The sequence below is a fragment of the Triturus cristatus genome, chromosome 12, assembly GCF_964204655.1.
Source record: "Triturus cristatus chromosome 12, aTriCri1.1, whole genome shotgun sequence".
Classification (NCBI taxonomy): domain Eukaryota; kingdom Metazoa; phylum Chordata; class Amphibia; order Caudata; family Salamandridae; genus Triturus; species Triturus cristatus.
Window position 1 is genome coordinate 136,039,958 of NC_140595.1, and position 21,211 is coordinate 136,061,168.

At 45.2% G+C, this 21,211-nt stretch overlaps 1 protein-coding gene across 1 annotated transcript in view; it reads left to right on the forward strand.

The window, feature by feature from the left end:
• Positions 1-2,176: 2,176 nt before the first annotated feature.
• LOC146772901 (uncharacterized) overlaps positions 2,177-21,211 on the forward strand; it is a 43,715-nt gene continuing 24,680 nt past the window's right edge. Inside the window, exon 1 of the mRNA XM_085639250.1 lies at positions 2,177-2,460. Within this exon, the coding sequence (XP_085495376.1) occupies positions 2,281-2,460 (180 nt within the window). The 5' untranslated portion in view covers positions 2,177-2,280. The remainder of the gene's footprint in view (positions 2,461-21,211) is intronic.

A 21,211-nucleotide genomic window follows, 5' to 3' on the forward strand; every position in this document is an offset into this window, starting at 1 on the left:
ACGCACAAGCACAAAGACAGTAATTTCACCACCAGATCAGATATGTGCTGAACAGGGCATCCCAGAGATGGTCAAGACTGACAATGGACCTCTGTTCAAAGGGCATGAATCTGCCGAATTTGCCATGCATCTAGACTTTGTGCACCGAAAGGTAACCCCGCAGAGCCTAAGGCAAATGGAATGGTTGAGAGAATCCTTCAGACAACCCAGCAAGCAAATAATGGACACCTGTCACCCCAAACACATCTCTATAGGCATATAGGAACTCACCGCCAAGCATCACTGGCTCGCGCCCGCTACCCACATTGATGGATGTGAACTCGGGACCCGAATACTGAGATGGAATCACTGATTAAATCAGGGAACGAACCCAGAAGCTGACTCCGAAAAAACCCACCTGGGACACGGAAGCGATAGAGAGAAGGAAAAAGCAAGTGTGCACAGGACGACATGTTCAAGTTTCTGACATTCAAAAAGACAGCAGAGTACTGGTGAGAAAGCAAGAGGGCAGAAATACCGGCGTCAAATATTATAAAATGTTCCTGCATGTAACTTAACTGAAATGAAAAGGACTATGGTGACCGCCAAAAAGTAGAGCAAACACATAACCTGGCACATCTCACTCTTCAAACTCTACCCTCAACCGCGTAACATGGAGTAGGAACACAGCACAAAACCATTAGCAGAATTGGACTGCGAAGATGAACCTGCACCGAGTGCCGGCCTATCACTCAGATGGCGCCAACCAACCACGGCGCACGCTGGAGCGAAATCAAAAGTCATACCAAATGAAGAAGACAGGTAAGTCCTTCAAGTTCGGGGGAGAGATGTAATGTCCTCAGATTCTGCACATAGGTCAGCCCCCTGAGGTCAGGGGTCCCGGATGAGTCAAGGACAGGAAGTGGGATTAATAGAGACGGAATATAGGGCAGAAGGACACAATCACGTTCATGACCCTGCGTGGGAGGCTAGCCCTGACGTTCGTAGGACACCGAGCAATAATGAGGGACAAGTTCCAGTGCTTTAAATGGGCCGGTACTCACAGGTACTGAGTACCGGCACTTTTTAGTTTTATCTCTCTGAGTACCGGCACTTCTCTACTGCTGAGGAGAGTACCGGGACTCATTAAACGCTGGTGCTGGCAGCCTGACTCTGACAGCCAAGGCACTTCTGTAGACATGAGCCGAGCCCCCGCTGAACTATTCAGCTTGGGCTCATCTGCATACCGTTGGGTGTTCACCATCATGCTGTGTTGCAAACACAGAAATTGAGGCAGCCCAGTGACAGCGCTATTCAGAAAGCCGTGGGAAGTAACCAGGTTCAAATGGCTTAAATCCCACCTGATTCTTTTGTGTAAGAGTCTGCTTATGTTTGTCTGCTTGCCTGTGATTGTTTTGTGTGAGAGAAAGGGAGAGAGAATAGAGACACTCATGGAAGGTATATCAAAGGAAATGTGTGGAATGCTTGTGTGCGCGCGTCTGCTTGTTTCTGTGTCCCTCGAGAATATATAGTGTTGTGACAAGCAACAGCAATGAACAGTATTGATGTTGCAAATATTAAAAAACAAGGAAATGTTAAAATATCACCGCGTTTGGCTTTCGTTGTGTACTGAGTAAACAAACCTTCTTTGTTTATTCAAAGACATTTCTCATGTGTGTTGGCATGTGCTGCAGGTAGTATCGAAGTCAAGATGTATCGGCATTCTCCTAAGCCCCGCCCACTCGTCACATTTAAATGCGTACCTGCACTATTTTCCACCCATTTAAAGCACTGGGCACAACGAAAAAAGAAGTTAATTCATCCTGCCATGTCCCCACATTCTCTGTGGGTCGATAAACCTTTCTGTTGGAACGACGACATGACAGAACCAACTGCATCACCTGTCCTTGCCTTGTTTTGATTGGCCACTGCACATCCCGGAGTTTAAAAAAAAATACGTAGGTGTGCAGAAATGAAGAGATATTTAAAAAGCTGTCAACAAGTTAGCGCTCGGCTAACGGTGGCGTGATGCTTGGGCGGATTAGGGCGGGGGAATCGATGGGGTGGCAACACAGGAGTTAATAAGGCTATAATGTATGGACTCACTAACAGAAAATACAAAGGTCAGCAACCACGCATGGCTAAACTCTTTTTTTTTCTTCAATAACGAAAGTGAAACTGCAAAACGGATTATAAAAACGAGCCGGAAAAGGCAAGTGCCATCATTGTGAACAGCAGCTGTTAAGAGTCTCGAGTTATCGCTGTTTCTCGAAGAAGGAGAGGTCCCCAATCCCGCCGAGCATGCCTCCTACAAACTCAAAAATACTCGCCTTTTCGTCCGGAAATCCCGGCGAAGTTTGGCAGCAGCGTCCCCGGGTGCCAAGCTCCTGCGAAGACTGCGAGACAGTCGCGAGTGCGGCCTGTGAGGAATGCCTGCAGCACCGCCGGGTCCCCATAGAAGAGGCCGCCAAGCGATACCCGGTGAGTTGATGGACGCCTCCCTTTGTTCCGAATCGCTCGAAACATCTCATATTAAACCTCCGAAGTTTCTGTACCTATCAGTGGCGTAACGAAACTTGAGGGCGCCCCCTGTCAAGGTACCAATAGCCCCCCCCCCCCTCCGGATTTAATCAGGAGCTCTCATGTCATGTACTGTGTTGTGGGAGGGGGGCACCCTGCAGCTCGCACCGCGGGCACCTGTGTTACGCCACTGATACCTATTTAAACCTTTTCCACGTTCTGAGTTTATTTTAGTTTCTACCGGCGCTTGTCTTCATCTGTTTTTTTTTTTGTTATGTGGTTGTTTTTATATATACCACCAGTGGCGGCTGGTGTTAATGGGCGTTGCCCTGCCACTCTTGGGAGAAGCAAGAAAAGAATTACAAAACGGCAGCTGAAACAAATTTATTTGGTTACTTGCTGCTCTCAGGAGTCATATTTATGGCAGCTGTGAGCACCTTTGCAGAGGTACGGTCCTGCTGCGCATGCCTGCTGGGCGAGGTATTCTTCGACCAGCAGCCGGCACAATCTACAGCAGTGGCATCATGGCTAGGGTGACCAACCGTCCGTAAATTTCACGGACAGTCCGTAATTTCGGCCGTCTGTCCGTTGTCCGTGAAGGATTCTTTAACGGACGCCATTTGTCCGTAATTTTAACCGGGCACTGGTCGCACCACCCTAAAGCCTTCACAACTTCCACCCACCTCCCTGCTTGACTCGATGCTGTTGAGGTGGAGTGTAACAGCTCCGATGCAGCACCAAAGCTCAGATACCCAGCAGCATTGGAGAGGCACAGCGGGATGGCAACCCTCACACCTTCAGCCCTTGATGAGCTGTTAAGAGGTTCTTGAAGGTGACTGAGAGGGAGGGGCTGCAGCTTAGGAGAAGGGGCATCTATTCAGATGCAAACAGCCCTGAATGCGTCATGTCTCTGCAATTTAGAGGGGCTTCACACATTCCCTTTCTGCCCAGGGCCCCAAAAATCGTAGAACCGGCCCTGATTACACCGAGGCAGCACGTGGTTCTCTTCACAGAGCTTAATTACGGTTACTAAATTGTAAGCAAACCTTGGCTCTTCAAACATGCAGTCTATAATGTAATAAAATACAGAAATGGCACAATCGCACCCATACTGATTAACAAAGTATGGAGGACAATCAGTTAAATCAGTTCTCTTGGAGCATCTCCTGTAAGTACTGTACATCACAGTGGGGGATGGCAAAATTAACCTTTTAGAAAGAGAGCCTGTCATCTCGTTGACTTGTCCAGGAGGGGGTGAGGAGCCCTACCCCACCCTGGAAGAGACCAAGATGATACTAGAATACTGCATGCCCACCCCTGTGCCCACCCTGGTGGATCCTGTTCCCCCTCCTGTGATGGCTCCTGCCCCCCCCCCCAGTAATGGCTCCTGTCCCCCCATGTGGTGGCTCCTGTCCCCTCTCCCCCGCCTGTGATGGCTCCTGTCCCCCCACCCCCTCCCCCCCCCGTGGTGAATCCTGTCTCCGCCCTGGGTGGCTTCTGTCCCAGTCCTGGAATGGCTCCTGCAGCGAGGGTGAAGTTCTTGATGGGCCTCTTCTCAAAAAGGCTCCGCTCAAAATTAATATGAAAAGGTGACTGAGTAAGTGAAGGAATGGGTGGATGGCTGGATGAATTAGTGAAAGGGTGAATAGATGAATGAAAGAATGAATAGATGGATAATGAGAGAGGATGGATTGATGAGTGAGTGGCAGGATGGATGAGAGAAAAAGGTAAATAGCTGGATGTATGGGTGGAAGGGTAGCTGGATGGGTAAAAGGGTGGATGGATGAGTGAAAGGATGGATGAGTGAAAAGGTGGATGATGAGTGAGTGAATGGGTGGATGGATGAGTGAAATGATGGATGGATTTATGAATTGATAAGTGCAAGGGTGAATGGATGGACGGATAAGTGAACGGGTGGATGTAGGGATGGATGAGTGAGTGAAAGGGAGGGTAGGTGGACAAAAGGATGAATAGATGAGTGAAGGAGTGAAAGGATAAATGGATGAGAGAAAGGATGGATGAGTGATAGGGTCAATGGATGGATTCATGAGTGGATGAGTAGATGGATGGGTGGGTGGATGGATGGATGGATGGAAGGAAGGATGACTAAGTATAAGGGTCGATGGAGAGAGAAAGGGAGGATGTATGGATGACTGAAAGGGTGGAAGGATGAGTGACTGGGTGGATGGATGAGTAAGTGAAAGGATGGCTGGATGGGTGAACGGGTAAATGGCTGGATGGATGGGTAGAAGAGTGGATGGATGAGTGTACAGATGGATAGGGTGAAAGGTTGGATGGATGAATAATGGATGGATGAGTGAAAGGATGGATGAAGGGATGGATGAGTGAAATGATAGATGGAAGGATACATGATGGATAGGTTTGTAAATGGTTAAATATGTTTGGATATGGCTGGGTTACTTATATACTATTGCGCGACCTCCTCTGACGTGTCTGTAAAACTTACCTATTGTCCTGAAGTTTTGTCCTGAATTTTGACCTCCTGTCCTGAATTTGTGTCCTGAATTTTGACCCTTTGTCCTGAATTTTTACACTCACTGTCCTGAATTTGCACCAATGCCAGTTGGTCACCCTAATCATGGCAGAGGGCATGCCGACTTTGAATGCCGTGAATAAGGGTTCTTTTTGGGCGCTTACACAATGGCCCTGGGAGGAGTTCACAGAACTCCATTCTTTTCAATGGCGGGGGGAGTGTCAAGCTGATAGGAAGAACGAGGGAGTGGGTGGCACTGGCAACGATTAAACCCTCATCATCACTAGAGGTCGGCGGGCTTAGGAGGGCTGAAGCAGGCTGCTGTGTTTATTCCTCCCCTGCCGTCTTATTACGCAAGAGGAAGTGGGAGAGACATGAGTCATAGCTTTCCTGCTCTGTCGTCCTTCCTTATATGGAATGCAGCAGTGCCAGTAGCATTTTGCATTCGAAGTAAGTTAAGTTCCACTTCCTAAAATCCTAAACGGTGAAAATTAAAATATGGTGCAACAGTAGTGCTTGTTCTCCGCTGCCAAAGGAAATCCGATCACTCGGAATAGAAATCAGTGGAGAATCAAACTGGATTTAAAGCGTCTTTGTTGTTTGTAAATTAAATCAAAGAAAATGTTTTTGCGTTTTACTAGTGTGAATCTCACATTTTCTTTGATTTGAGTTGCAAACAGCCAAGACGCTTCGTGTTTGAATATGAAGTTGTGCGCGCGCTTGTATGAAAAAAATAAGCTGTGACTTGCTCAGGCAGCGGCTGCGCACTTAAAGCCAACAAGCGAGGGAAAGAATCGATTTCTGATGCTCGTGATGTAACTGGCCCGTAATGGAGGGAAGTGTACAGTGTTGTAGGTGTGTGTTTAGCAGAACTATTTCCGGCTCCTCTTGCTGCTGTCACCGGTCAGAATCATGTTCATGTAGCACCAAGAATGCATAGTGACCACACCGTCATCCGCTCCACTCAACACGCATGCGCAGACGTCACCCATAGATTACACTGACACTTTCATTGTGGGTGAAGAACTGCTGCAGGTTTATTTCATACAACATAAGTATGACGATAAGTGGGTTATCTTACGGGCGATCCAGGGCAAGCAGCCCCTCGCTGCTCCGCCCGCCTGTCGAGCCAGCACGCACGGTGGGTCGATGCCCTGCAGTGCGGCACATATTTTCAGATCATCCTTTGGATCACGTGATCTGTCGCATACTCCCGCCCCTTTTGACGGGGGCGGAGCGTGTTGTGGCACACCCCCGGTTGGTCAGGCCCCCCCAACCGCCCGAAGGACTAACGGGGCGCAGTCGCGGTCTTCGCAGAACCTCCTTTGGCTCCCGGACCTTGGCTCGGGCACCCTTACTGTGCCGGACAGGGGTACCCTTACTGTACCGCCTGTCGCAGAGGTACCCTTACTGTACCCTTCTGCCTCCAGATCGCCCTGTAACTCCGCCTGCAACGCAAGAAAAAACATTAAAACATTCCAATAGCGCGCTACCTCCGCTGCGCAGGGTAAGCGGAAAGGGTGGGAATGCGCGTGGCCAGGAGGAGCGCGCCGGAAGCAGAGGAAGATCAGAGGGGGTGAGGCGCCTAAAAAGGGGGGGCTAGCCTCGCCCACCCTAGTGGCACGCCTCCCCCGGACAATCCCATTGGGGGCCTCCCCTCCCCGAGGTGCGGCCTCACGTGAGGCGGAGCAAGGGGGGAGGCTCCGACGGGCGGCCACTAGAAGGCTGCCCTGCTGATGTTCCCCTGCGCGGGACGCGGGCAGCGGCACACCTTCTGGTTATCTAGCTGGTAGCAGCCATCACCATGTTCTGTCTTTTACTGGTGGTGGGGCTCACCATTACCAGGCAAACGTTTCCAATGCCGATGGAGCAGAGCTACAAACCGCTGGTTGCCACGGCCGAAACTAGCCCCGCTTGCCTAAAGTCAGTCAGTCAGTGATATCATCCAATAGCTGCAGACTGACTCCCAAGTAGCGAGGCATGAGCAGGCCTGGTGCGAGCGAGCCTGCAGTCTGCCAGGAGCAGAGGCCACTGTTCCTCCATTGCGCCCCCTTTCCTCATGCTTGTCTCCACTCTCTGCCTCCTCCCCTATGCCCTCAGAAATCTGCGTCAGGCTCAGGTCCTAGGGGACCCTGGGTCACACATGTTCTCTCCAGCCGGGTTGTGTATCTCATCAGGAGGATACGATTACAATACACCTCTGCTGGAGAAAACACGTGTGCCAGTGAGGGTGTGCCCAGCGCACTGCTGTCACCTGCTGCCTCGATGTGACATGGGATTCGGCATCAGCGTGGATAGTTTTTTTTTATGACTGAGATATGGTTGTAATTCAGGGGTCTGTTTCGGGATTAACAGTTCATGTAATCTGCTGTGCAGTTAAGACATTCAGGCTATTTTCAGCCCATTGTACCAACCACCACCCCAAACAAATTTAATGGTGTACAGTAGGCAGAGTGAAACATTTTAAAATAGTGAATATACACACCAGTAAGTAAAATGCAGACTAATCGAAAGGGAACTGTGTTTATTTTTTCCAAAAACATTTGCACTGTTGCAGATCTCATAGGACCCTTTGCCTTCTGTGCCTAATTGAGCATAACATTAATGTTAAGATTAACTGTTGTCCACTTGCACATTTTGCTGCTTGGAAATGTACACCTGCATTTTCTTGTACTGCAAAATGTTTCCTCCCTTAGGTCGCTCGCCATGGTGTGCGCTGCCACAAATTTTGCAGCCTACCACTTACAAATGTCACCAGCCGCCCCTGTATACCACTCATTATGATTTTCTTTCAGAGTTTGGAATTGGAATTCTTCCAGTTCTTTTCTGTGCGCTTCCTGTTGTGCTTACGCACTTCTGAACACTACCTCAGAATGGCTGCTATATGGGTCGCATATAACAGCTTGGCACACACAAATTGATATTTCTGTATTAGAGCGCGTTTACTGGCTGCTAGGATTGTATTCATGCCTTGCCTACGATGTCACAGAAGCAGTTTACGCCATCGACAAAGCTGCTCTGCAGCGGTTCTTTTGAGGTTGGCATAATTTAGTTGACCATTCAACCTAATTCTGTTTGCGAAATAATGTTAATTCCACATTTGTAAAGTGCAAACTTATCACCCCTAAGGGTGTCAAGGTGCTGGGGGCCGTCAGGGAGATTAAGGGGCATATTATCAAGGACGACGTTAAAATTATCGCCGTTTTAGCGGCAGAAAACTGCCGCTAAAGGGGCGATAATGGGCTTGATAATATGCCCTGGAGAATTCCAATAGAAGCCCATGTTCTGGTGTCAACATGGGCTTCTATTGGAATTCTCAAGGGCATATTATCAAGCCCATTATTGCCGCTTTAGTCTCATCTTAATCTCATTCGAGGAACATGTAGAGATATCAACCTGCTTACCCTCAACAACACGGCATAAGAAAAGGGGTAGCTGTGTAGTCCAAGTGAGAAACGTACGCCTCATAGCTGATTCACATATTCTTGTTGTCTCAACTTGGCTCGCTTTTAATCACATTACAACTTCCACTCATGTAAGAAAGATTGTATGTTTTGATGGCTGTTGTAATGTTGGTTCTGGCTGGTGTTTGTATCTATCAGGATTTCCTATAAACAAGAGTTCATAGGGATGTCCATGGTATAACATCATTGAGGCCTGATATATCGCTGTGGAGTTTGAACACCCACTTTTGTTCTTTTGTAAACCAGAAATTTGGCTATATCACTCACATGAGATGGTATATGCAGTTTCTCTAAGACCGTCCAAGTGAAATCATCAGCCTGGTGATTGAACTCGGCGAAGTGTCTTGTCAGTTTGGTGTTAGTTTTTTTACACCTAAAAGTGCTTTTATGTTCTAACATTATCAATTTGACTTTTCGGGTTGTCATCCCTACATACTGACATTTACAAGGGCACTGTATCAAATATATCAAGCTGTCACTGTTGCAATTAGAGAATGTTCTTTGTTCCCACGGTCTGTTCATTCCAATGTAGATGGTTTTTGAATGTCTTGTCTGTGGACAAATTGCACATATTTCACAGGGATAGTGTCCCTGAACCGCAGGTAGGTCCCACAGTGTTCCAATTCTCCTTGGACTTCATTTTTTTGGTCGAGTGTGCACCAATTTGTCTCGGAAATTCGTCCCTCACTTCAATGAAAACAAGGGGAGTGGAATTTTATCTTTACAGCTATTCAGAAGTCGCCAGTGTTTCCTGATGCACTTCTGAATCCCATTTGTTAAAGTGCTGAAAATATTGACAAAAGTCAAACGGCCCAGGGGTGGTTTTTCAACTGGAGGTTCCAATAACGCCTCCCTGTTGTTATTGGTAGCACGTTTGAAAGCACCTTTGATTAGTCTTTGAGGGTACTTTTTCTCTGTCAGTTGTTGAGACAGATTCTGGGCATGTTGTATGTACTCTTCCAGAGTGGAACAATTCCTTCTCACCCGTAGAAATTGACCATACGGCAAATTATCGCGTAGCGCCTTCGGGTGCTGACTATCGTACCTGAGAAGGGAGATTCGGGCTATTGGCTTACGATACAGTTCACTCTCCAACCCTGTTGGTGTGACAAAAATTGCTAAGTCAAGAAAGGCTATTCTATCCTTATGTGCCTCTACTGTAATTTAAAAAAATTTTTTTTTGTGTATTCAGCCACTGTAAGAACTTAGAAATTGAGTCCAAATCTCCACGCCAAACTACAAGAACATCGTCAATATTACGCTTCCATTGTCGAATAGACTCATGGAAGGGATTATCGGAAGTCAAAACATGTTCTTGTTCAAATGTATGAACGTATAGATTCGCCAAGCTTGGCGCGAAAATACTTCCCATACTTGTGCCTAAGACTTGGAGATACACTGTTTCTTGAAATTTTCTTTCATCGCCAAATGAGCAAGTGTCAGGATAAAGTGGACCAGAGTGATCGAGTCCAGGTCAGTGTCATTCAAGATAGAGGCTATTGTGTCCAACGTCTCATCTTGAGGGATGGACGTATATAATGATTCGACATCGAAGGAGACTAAAAAGTCTCTCTCCGTGTCGAATTCCACAGTTGGTAAAAGACGTAAAATGTCTTTTGTGTCCTGCAGATACGTGGGCATCTTCTTGACTAAAGGCCTCAGAAAGTGGTCTACAAAAGTAGATAATGGCTCAAGAATTGAACCTAACCCGGAAATTATGGGTCTCCCTGGTGGTGGTCATTGGGTCTTATGTATTTTGGGTAAAGTATAAAAATATGGCATCACAGAGTGAGGAGTTTGGAGAAATGCAGCCTCTTGCGGTGTGACTCAGCCATCATTGAGTGCTTCTTCTACTATTTCAGTGATGGCTTTCCTGATTCTCTCACAAATAGTAAAGCTTCCCTCACGACCTCTTTTTTCAAACAAACAAATTAATTGTAAACAGGGAAAAGATCAGGTCTAAAATCAATGATGCTACACACAAAATGTTTTTTATAATAATTTTTTTTGATAATTTTAATTTTTATTATTTGGCTTTTTCAATTTGTCTTAGATCAACTTATTCCATTTCTTCCTGATTCTCTCTGTCGGGTCTTCTTTGAGAGGGTGATTTAAAACCTCCTATCTCCTAGTTGTCTTAGACATTCATTTCGATATGCCTCAGTCTCTTAAGATAACAATTGCTCCGCCTTTATCTGCGGGCTTGATGGTTATTTCATGATCTTGAGTAAGGGCTCATAGAGCAATTTGCTCCTTCTTCGGTAAATTACTGTAGCTACTTCCTTTGTTTTTACATAGTCGTAATGTCCTCTTGCACTGCTCTCTCGAAAGTAAGTATTTGTGGTGGTAGACTTTGTAAAGGAGGATTGAAGCTAGACCGTTTCTTTAGACCAGTGTTAGTCTTGTCTATAAAAGTTTGTGTGGAGTCCCTGTCCTTGAAAAAATAGTTGAAACGTATTTTGCGGAAAAATTTGGCAAGTTCACACTGAACCTGAAAATCATCTCCGTCAGTCGTTGCTACAAAGCCAAGGCCTCTATTGAGAACACGTTACTCATCATTAGTCAAGATTTTCTTACTCAAGTTTATTACTAAACTGCTTCCGCACTCGTTCCCGGTTGCGGTAAGTTCTTCTTGGATTGACTGCGTGTGCCTATTTGTTGGGGCACTGCTAGCGGTTGGTTCCCATGCACTTTAGGTTGTCGACTTCTTCTTCTGCCTCGGGACCTGCCAGGACAAAACCCTAAAAAAGATGGATTATTAGGATCTTTTTGGTACATCTGGAAAGAGCCTGGAGGTGGTGGTTGGAATTGTTGGGATGGATATCCCCATGGTGTAGGAGGCCACCATTGTTGATAATGAGGTACAAACTGTCCTCTCCAATTAGATCTTCTCCCTCTCACTCTGAACTGTTGTCTATTAGTTTCAGGCAGTTCAGTATCACTAGTGCGGTCTTCGAAACTACTGCCTGAGTAAGGTGAACCATATCTGCGTCCCTTCTTGTTAAATTCGGGAGGAGTATAGTGTCACTAGTGTAGGGATAGACCACCTCATGTTTGAATCTAGCCAAATCCTTCTTGAATTTCTCAATTTTTGATACAAGTATCGAGTCTTTAAACTCTTTGTTCGATTCTTCTTGGCTCTTTTTGAAAAGGGTGGCTGTAACGGTAGTTTTAATTTGAGCTTGTATTGGAATTCTCTAGGGCATATTATCAAGCCCCTTATCGCCGCTTCAGCAGTAGTTTCCTGCCGCTAAAGTGGCGATAATTTCAACGCTGTTCTTGATAATATGCCCCCAACTCCTTATGGCATACCCAATCCGTGACTGAACTAAAATCATAGCATTTCACAACCCTCAAGCTAAAAAGATTATCTTAAATATCAAACTAGGTTTCGCCAGCGGTGACCACTTCATAGTGCTTTTCTTCTTTCTTTACTTTAAATAGTGTTGCACAGAAACATTCTGTCTCAGCTGAAACCCAAAAGGGTATGCTCACTGATAATTTCAGTTTGCCATTATTCTATGTTTACTCAATGGCAAAATGTGAATACATTTATATCTAAAATAAGTGTTTTCCTTCTGAAGTAAATTTTTTTTTTCCGGAGATTTATATAGCGCAATCTTGACCCAAAGGTATCGATATGAGCGCCAGTTGCTTACAGATGTACACATTCATTTTTTAAATTTTTTTATTAGGCACAAGGAGATTAAATGATTTGCCCAGAATCACAGGATGTCGAGTATTGTTGCCGATACTCAAACCCCGTTCCCCAGACTCTAGGTCGACCGCCCTAGCCGTTAGGCCACATCCCTCTCCCCAAATTTAAAGTTAATTGCTTCTTTAAATATATCTAAATTTAGCAAAATTGAAAATCTCAATAATTCAGAAATACACCTTCGGATGTCACACAACGCACATAGTTTTAAGAAACCATCTCACTTTTGGAGATTAGTGCTTTTACACGATTAAAATCAATTTCTAAAAATGTTGGCAACAAAGCCGAGTTTCTAGAAACTTGGGCAATAAATATTGTCAATATTTTTATATTGGCAGAGCCTTTCACCAAACTGTTAAAAGCATTGACAGGAACTGCCATGACGGAGGTTCCTGGCAATGCTTTATAGAAGAATCTGCCATCCTTGCTGTTTATGCTGTCATTGCTTGTGTTGTTGAGGAATTAGGTGCTGCATCTGCAAGTCCAACAGGGCTGGGGGGGGGAGTCAGGCACATCCAGATTTCCAAAACCCAGAGGAACCGTCGCCAACTCCCCAGGGTCTCGCAGCACGACCTAGCGCTATAAGGCCCAAGAGATGGGAATTGCCTTCCCTGCGCCTCACAGCTAGGACCCTGCACTGCCAGGCACCTTCACAGCCATGATTTAGCTCTACAAGATCCAAGGGAGAGCTGACAGTTCCCCTGGGTCCCAGGGGCATGCCTGGTACCGGCCCTGCAAGAGGGAAGACGTTCCATCAGGACAGTGCTTCAGTGAGACTGCTGTAGCTGTGAGCTGGTTCTGTCACTTTCAATGATATCTTTAGGATTGCCCTGGGCAAGTAATATTTTGTAACTCTGTACTAGGAGCAACTTTGAATTTATTATCACTTTTTGGCTCTTTCAGGCCCTTGTGATAGTTGAATTATATGTTAAAAACCTTCAGAGACAGGAGCGCACAGTACCAGACAAAAGCTCAAGCTGCCTTTTGGCTGCCAACTCAATAGTGGCCAAAGAAAGCTTGAACAAGCATTTGTAAAGCCATTTCTTTTTTGAGTTTTGAAGTTGCTACTTTTATTTGGAACTGCAACATTTTATGTGGAATTCAGTTTAAATCCAGCTTTTTACTCCCATTATAGGAAAAAACACGCAAATGGTGAATTTGTAGATGTTTAGTGGTCTAGTGCATAACATTAAAGTATGGCTCATGTACAAACTCTTGAACTTGTTGGTATAAATGCTGAATATTTGTAGTCACAAATATATCCCCTATCACTATTGGCGTTCTTGTGCAACAGTGAAAATCAATCTCTTTTCTAAGGTCTCCATTGCATTAGTACAAATCGAATAATTTTCTCCTAGTTTCTCTTCCCCTGTCGTGTGCATCTTTTCGTCTCTATTCATGTACACTTCTCCAGCTAGACGATTACCTGCGACTGAGCTGAGTAATGGACAAGGCAGGATACAAGAGATGGACAGATAGGAACATTATAGCAAAAGACCTGAAGTAGAGGAAGAAGGGGTGTAGCGGTAGAGATCATTTTGGGAGATATGCGAGGTAAGAATACAAGTAAATAAAGAAAGATGTGATCGGCAGAAGGTAAGATGAGGAGAGGGACAAAGAGGAAGACGTAGGTACAGAAAGAGAGACAGAGAAAAAGGTAAGGTTTTAGAGTGCGGTTCCTTCAAGTCAGCAAAAAGTTGCTCATGAAGCGTGACTATTGGAATCTCATCGACTGGACAATCCGTGAAAGGTCCAAAAATCTTGAAAAAGCTCTGGTATATTAGAGCCGCTGTATCCTTATTTGCTATGATTTTAGGCCAATTGTCCATCCTATGATTGCTCCCAGTGTGAATGTCAGGATTAACAGTTAAGGAATCTGATGCTATTGCTAACTTGAGGTAAAACAGGGAAAGGGTTAGTGGATTATAGTCACCGTCAGTCCTAGAGTCAATTTCAAAGTCAATCAGTTTATGCCAATGAGAAATGTCGGTGCTCTATGGTGATCATACTGTGACCCTCCCATTACAGACGCACAGGCCATACAACAAGGTTAGAGATGCAAGTTGGCCGGCTGTGACCATATGGGATGTGCTTAAGGTAAAATAAATGGTAGGAATGCCTCTCAATTCATCTTCCCTCCTTGATATTAGTTTCCTGCATTTAAGGAGTGCAAACGCTATGTTAAACTCTCCGCCTGTAATACAACGATGCTTAGTGCCACTATTGCTTAGGTGATGATGTAGAGCAGCGAGAACAGAAGACTCCTTATGTCTTATTTGAGGGCGATTGTATAAATTATATGTATATGTAAAATTGCTCCTCCCATCCCTGCTAATGATATGCCCAGGATTTCCTTAGAATCAAGTGATATTATTTTAAAAATTCACTTAGGTAAAATGTTGACCCAGATCATTAACCCTCCAAACACTCTGCCAGAGGCAGGTTGCTCAGCTATAAGAAACAAAGTTTCATAACCCGGACAATACGCTGCTTGAGTAAGCCAAGTGTATTTAAAAAGACATACGTGAAAATGGTTCTGGTACGAGAGGTAGTACGGGTCATTTATTTTAGTTCGTACCATGCTCCAGCTTAGTACTTTTAGGGTAGTAAAATCCCCTGCCTCTAAAACATTGATAGGACTTATGCTGAGTGGAGGGTGTAATATGGGGTTGGTTCATCCTGTAATTTGAGATCCTGTGCCAGTGCAGGACTAGTTTAATAGAATAACGAATTAGCGGAAGTATGATACTTATCAGGCTGAAAGTCAAGGATAGAAACAGCTTCTAGGAGGTGACATTCCTGCCTCCTAAGGCCCTTGATTGCAGTCAGTCAGTCTCGTTTAAACCGGCTAATGGCTCAAAGTGATTGAATACCCTTACAGACTCACAATGCTGTCTCCCTCTGTCTGTGTAGGGGATCGCCATTTTAGGACTAGGGGCTATCAATGTAGATTGATTGTGAAGGAGATGCAGAACTTGGCGGGCTACAGCCTAACAGGCTGCGGAGACTTCTCTCTTCTTTGGGGAATCCCCTGACAAATGCCGTGTGAAGAGCTAGAGACACAGTAGCCAGCCGACTATGGTCCCTCTGTTGGTCATAAACCCCCAGCGTGACCAGAATCAAGCAAGAACAAGCAGTGAGTTAGTATGCTACCAGCAGAGGCTGCGTAGGGTGCCTGGATCCGATTCAGAAATGGAAATGCTGCATCATACATAGGCCTCCCGGTTTTATGGTATTTATTTTTTTGACATTTCCATCTGTATTCATATTTATTTTTGCTAATTTTATCTGTATTTATCCATATTTATTTTGGGTTTTATGGAAAAATGAAGCTGAAATTAGTATATTTCCGCATTTATTTAACCGGTAAATATGCACTCATGTTTGAATGCCAACTAGGTTTTGATGCCGTAAACACCCGCAGAAGGTAAATCAAGCGTTACAACAAACAATTGATGGACGGAATGCTGACAATGCAGACATTCTCCCCCAGTCAAGAGATCTGGGTTAAATCCATCGTTCTTTTGCCCACTACGCCACCCCAGTTTAGACATGGCCATATGCAAATCAGTCTTGACCCTGTGCCTCATGGGAACAGTCAAGCCCGAACTGCCAAGCCAGGTAAATCAATGCACTTATAAGAAAATATGCAAATTTCAGTATCAATCTTGTGCATATCTACTGCTGTTAAAGCCTCTTTGAAGCCTGTCTTTTTTAGCCCCCTTACCTATCAATCCACACAGCTATTGGCCTGGCAGTCGTGGCAGACAGTATTTAGAATTACTCAAAAAGCAACCCAGTTTCCGTTTTTATCCACATTTAAAAATAAATACAGACAAGAAAATAAATGTTTTCTGTCTGTATTTATCTGTAAAAATGTGTAAAAATGGGTAACAGGGAGCCTTAATCATACAGAAAAAGGGTGGTGCACATGCAGCACGAGCACCTCTGCTACCATGGCTTCTCCTGTGTCTTGTGTCGGTGCTTGAAAACCAGTATACTGGGGCTCAAAGCTGGTGTAATGCAGCATTTCTAGGCTGGCTGGAGTAGAACAACTCTAGAGTGTACGGTGCTCTTCCTTTAGCCTCCTTTGGTTGCAGCCACTTCTACTGTTTTTGCTGAGCTCCTTAGTGATTGCTCCTCCCCCTTCTTCCACCCAGCCTCCTGTGACTCACCTTTGTCAGTCACAGAAGCATTATTCAGTCTGTACAGTGTGGTTATGAAAGACGTCAAACTTCTTCTCTCCTGTCCATGGAGAATCATTGGGGTGAAGGGCAAAAAGAGTCCTGAGGATTTTGGAGGGGCAGACATGAAGACTGTTTGAGTGTGGATGCAAGCGTTAGCTGACTACAGGCCGACAGCTTTCTAATTAGGCAGGAATAGTATAGTTTGGCATAAAATAGTTAGGGAAATACTAATCACAGAACTGAAACAGCAACCATGATTCTGATAATGTGATGTGATGTAATATATAATTTATATATATATAACCTGAGCCACAGTAAAAGTCCCTATTGCCAGCTGGTGGTTATAGTTAAGACCTAATTTCTATTAAAAAGGTGTTTTTCAGTTGTCTGTATATTTGGCGCCAGTTGATGAATCTTCACGAAACTTTCCCCCAAAAATTGACGCTCACTTCAGCTGCTGTCTAGAAAGTTTTGGGGTGGCCCGTCATGCCAGGGCCGAGAAAAAGGGGAGGGTCCCAAAACACATTTTCCCCATGTTAATTCCTGTAGTAGTTTTGAACACAACTACAGCCCGAACTGCTGGAACGAATTCCTCCAATTTTGGCAGGAAGGTTGCTCTTGGGCAAATTATGATATTTTGTGTTTTTTGTGATTTGGTGTAAATCTATTCAGTAGTTTTTGAGATATTAACCGAAAAACGAATTTGTATATATAAGGATGCCGCTCTTATGCGGATCCACCCATGGGGGATCCGTGGATCCAAGTGCTAAGCACAGTGCTGATTAGCTGGCTGCACCTTCACAGAAAAGTTGCAGTCACAATTTTGTCTGTCAGTAAGCATTTCCCGGGGCTGAACATTTCTGAGGAAAGTGAATAAAGGAGACAGGTTAGAGGTACCCTGACCCCATAAGTGTGTTAGAGGGGTCCCAGAGGAACCCATAAAGGCCAATAAATTGCCTTATAATCTTTTTTCTGTACGCATGAGAATCCGTGGATCCCTCGCGGTGCTCAGCATGACCCCCGTCCGATGTGGAACTGCGAATCCTGATGCAGCTCATGAGAGGCCCGCCCCTTTGTCCACAACTCTGCAAACATGCCTCCTGGTGCACTACTGGTTGGGGGATGAAGTCCCCTTGGATGCCGAGTGTCCTTGGGGGCCAAGAACCCCTCCTGTTACCTCCAGTAAGTCCCACACAGCGGGATTGCTGAGAGCTCATCGGAGGCCTGTCCTCTTTCACCACCACTCTGCAATTGCGCCTCCTGATGCACTACTGGTTGGGGGATGAAGTTCCCTTGGATGCCGAGTGTCCTTGGGGGCCAAGAACCCCTCCTGTTACCTACAGTAAGTCCCAAACAGCTGGATTGCTGAGAGCTTGTCGGAGGCCCGCTCCCTTTGTCCACTACTCTGCAAACGTGTCTCCTGGCACACTACTGGTTGGGGGATGAAGTCCCCTTAGATGCTGGGGGTCCTTGGGGGCCAAGAACCCCTCCTGTTTCCTCCAATAAGTCCCAAACATTCTGCATTCTGTCCATCAACTGTTTTTGCATTTCTCACCCCGAGTGGGACGGATTTGCTCAGACGTGAGTCCCGTGCTCTCCATGCCACTGGAATAAAGCTATCCTGGCTGAAGAGGGGTGAAACCCCGAAACCGGTCCTAGGATGCTTGTTTTCAGTCCAGGGAGGACCTGGCCTGCCAATTCGGGCTGGACTGTTCTCATTGGGCACAGGGTCAAGACTGATGGCTGGGTCCAAACTGGAATGGCATGGTGAGCAAAAAAAACGATGGATTTAGGCCCAGATCTCTGTACTGGGGTGAATGTATGACATTGTTCTGCATTCTGTCCATCAATAGTTCTTTTTGCATTGGTTGTTCGTCGGCTGAAAAAGACCAGTGCGGACCCTGCCATTTCGAGCAGCTTTTACCCACATCCCTTCTGCCATTTACAATACACATCTTGGAGAAATTCATCAGTAGGCAGTTGTCTAAGTTTGTGGAGCATCATAATAGCCTTATAGCCCGCCGTAGCGGGCTATACCGGCTGTTAAAGGCACGCTGCAGCGTTAAAGGCCCGAGCCGAAGGCGAGGGACTTTAACAAAGCAGAGGGACTTTAAAAGCCGGTATAGCCCAGCTACGAAGGGCTATAAGGCTATTAGAACATTCTGCCACTAGAGGGCAGAATGTTCTAACAAATAAAACGAAGCCTTCAGGGAGAGCGAGGGGATTCAAATCCCCTGAAGCCTTTGTTCACAGCCAGAGCTGTGAACAAAGAAAACATTGGAATGTTGGAGCTCCGGGCTTATACCAGCCATTATAAGCCCGGAGCACTCCATTGTTTTCAATGGAGCTCCCAACATTCCAATGTTTTAATATATATTAGAACCAGCACAATCAAGTTTCCGACTAGCTAATGTGATGGAAAACACTCTGGTTGTACATGCCACTGTTTTTAAATCATCTGAACTACTGCAGTTTTCTTTTCCTTTTTTCTTCTGCAGAGCTCCTAAAATGGTTACAATGGATCAGAATGCAGCTCTTAGATTAGCTTGGCAATGAGCTCTACAATTTTGAACACTTTACATTGATTACCCATTGTCTAGAGGATCGGTTTTAAGTATTATGCACAGTCCATAGGATTGTTTATGGTAAAGAACCTTGATGTCTGCAAGGACAATTGATGCATTTCACTCTGGTGAAGAAATAGCATTTGTCGGTGGTTATGCTAGTTGAAATACATACTTTTTGGTCCAGGAGTTTCTGGCTGCTATGGTGGGGATGCCCGTTGATCTGACACCCAAGGTGGTTCTCCTGGGGATTATGGAAGAGCTGGGAGGCACCATAGCACACTGCACATTAATTGGCCTTGGTTATTTGATAGCCATGAGACACATAGGAAGGAGGTGAAGGGCTGGGCCCCTGCCAACATGCAGAAATGGAGGATTGGCAAGGATTGTTGTCGCAATCTTGAAAGGACAGTATATACGGCTAGGGGATACCCCCAAAAGCATTCCACAATGTGGGGCACTTGATTGAACATGATATTGTGTATGGGGTGCACTCTAAACTAATTTTGATATCCAGTGATAACAAGTGCCACCTGGGGACCCCAGGTACTCAAGTGCTCAAACCTTGTGGCAGAGGTTTTCCTGATAATCATGGGGATTGTAAATGACATACAGGATGAATCTGTTATTAGTTTGGTCTAAGCATTTGGATGGGTTTGATGTGTTTTATATGATATGTAACGTTTCGTTTCTCTCGGCTGTAAAGGACCTGTATCTGCCATGTTTTACATTTATTATAAAACATTTAAAATATTTTGAAAGAAATACTTACCTCTAGTAGGTTGAGACTAGGGCGGAGAGCATTCTCAGTTAGAGCAGCTTCTCTGTGGAATTCAATCCCCCTCTCTTCGCACATGATACAACATTTGCTCTTATTTAAGACAACCCTGGAACCTTGGCTGTATTTGCATTAGTTGTTTATTGATACTATGACGTTGCAATTAGACTCCTACCCAGTGGCAGGATACCTTTTAGGTTACAGTCACACTTTAAACATCGTTTGTGAAACTTTTTATTGAGTTTATACTGTAAAATCATCAAATTAACATACATAATATCATCAAAATTGGCTGCAGAAATGTAATTGGCATAACATAACTGTTGGGAAAGTGGGTTTTTAGTAGGGGTAAGTATGCACCTAACACCAGCAATAAGCCACCAACACAATACAGGGTCCAGTAAAGGTCTCACTAAATTAGACCCTTGCTCAATCCTTGGTAGCTGTCTGCGAGCAGTCAGGCTTAATTTAGGAGACAGGTATGTAAAGCATTAAAAAATACATTAAATAAGTAAGACACAACACACACAAAAAACTCACACCAATTAATAAAAATAGGAAATATATTTATCTGTAAAATGACACAGAAACGACAAAAATCTGATGTAGGGAACCGGAGATATGATTTTTTTTGAAGATTAACCACTTTAAAGTGCCTAAAAACATATAGCGCTCACTTGGGATATCTGGTCGCCCTTGATCAGGACTAAAGCAAATTTTGTGGCCGACCGGGAACAAACTCTGGTCAGATACACTAAGTGGAAGGCCCCGTTTAAAATATTCCTTTCACACTTGGAAACATTTTTGTAGCTTTTTCTTCCGACATCAGGCAAAGCACTTCATCCGGCCATATTCAGTGTGGGTTTGCTGACTTGAGTTTTTGCGAGACCCTGGCCAAATCCTGAAAGTCAAGAGTTCCATAGCTTTCAGCGGGACGAACCTGAAATCCAGGCCGGGTCGAATTTGAATGTGGCCGGCTTGACTCTTGTCGTCAAGCCGGTCACCTTATGGAGCTTTTTCTCAAAAGTTCTCTAAACTTCTGGAAGTCCTTCCAGAAGGTCTCCTGGTAGCTTCATAGGGTCCAAAACACCTATCCAAAGGTCTGGAATCTCCTACATGTCTCTGGGGTTTCTGGACTTCAATTCCCACAATCCACCAGGCCAACTCCTTAAAAGTCCACTGGACACACTCTAGGCTGGGGACTCTTGGTGGAGATGATGCAGGTTGGCTCTGTTAACCTGTAGAGTTCAAGGAGTCCATTCCTTAATCCTTCTTGAAGCAAGGCAAAGTCCTTAAGGCTGTAGTACCAGATTGTGCAGCAGGTGCAGTCACTCAGAGTGGGTGCAGGTGCATATTCCAGCAGGGCAGTCCTTCTTCTATTTTCATACTGCAGATATGAGAGGCTATGCAGCTGTCCCATATTTAGTCCGTGTTCTGGAGCGACAAGCGGGGAAGGCACCTCTGTCAAATGAGATGCTGGGTGCTACCCAAATGCATGATCACTTCCGCC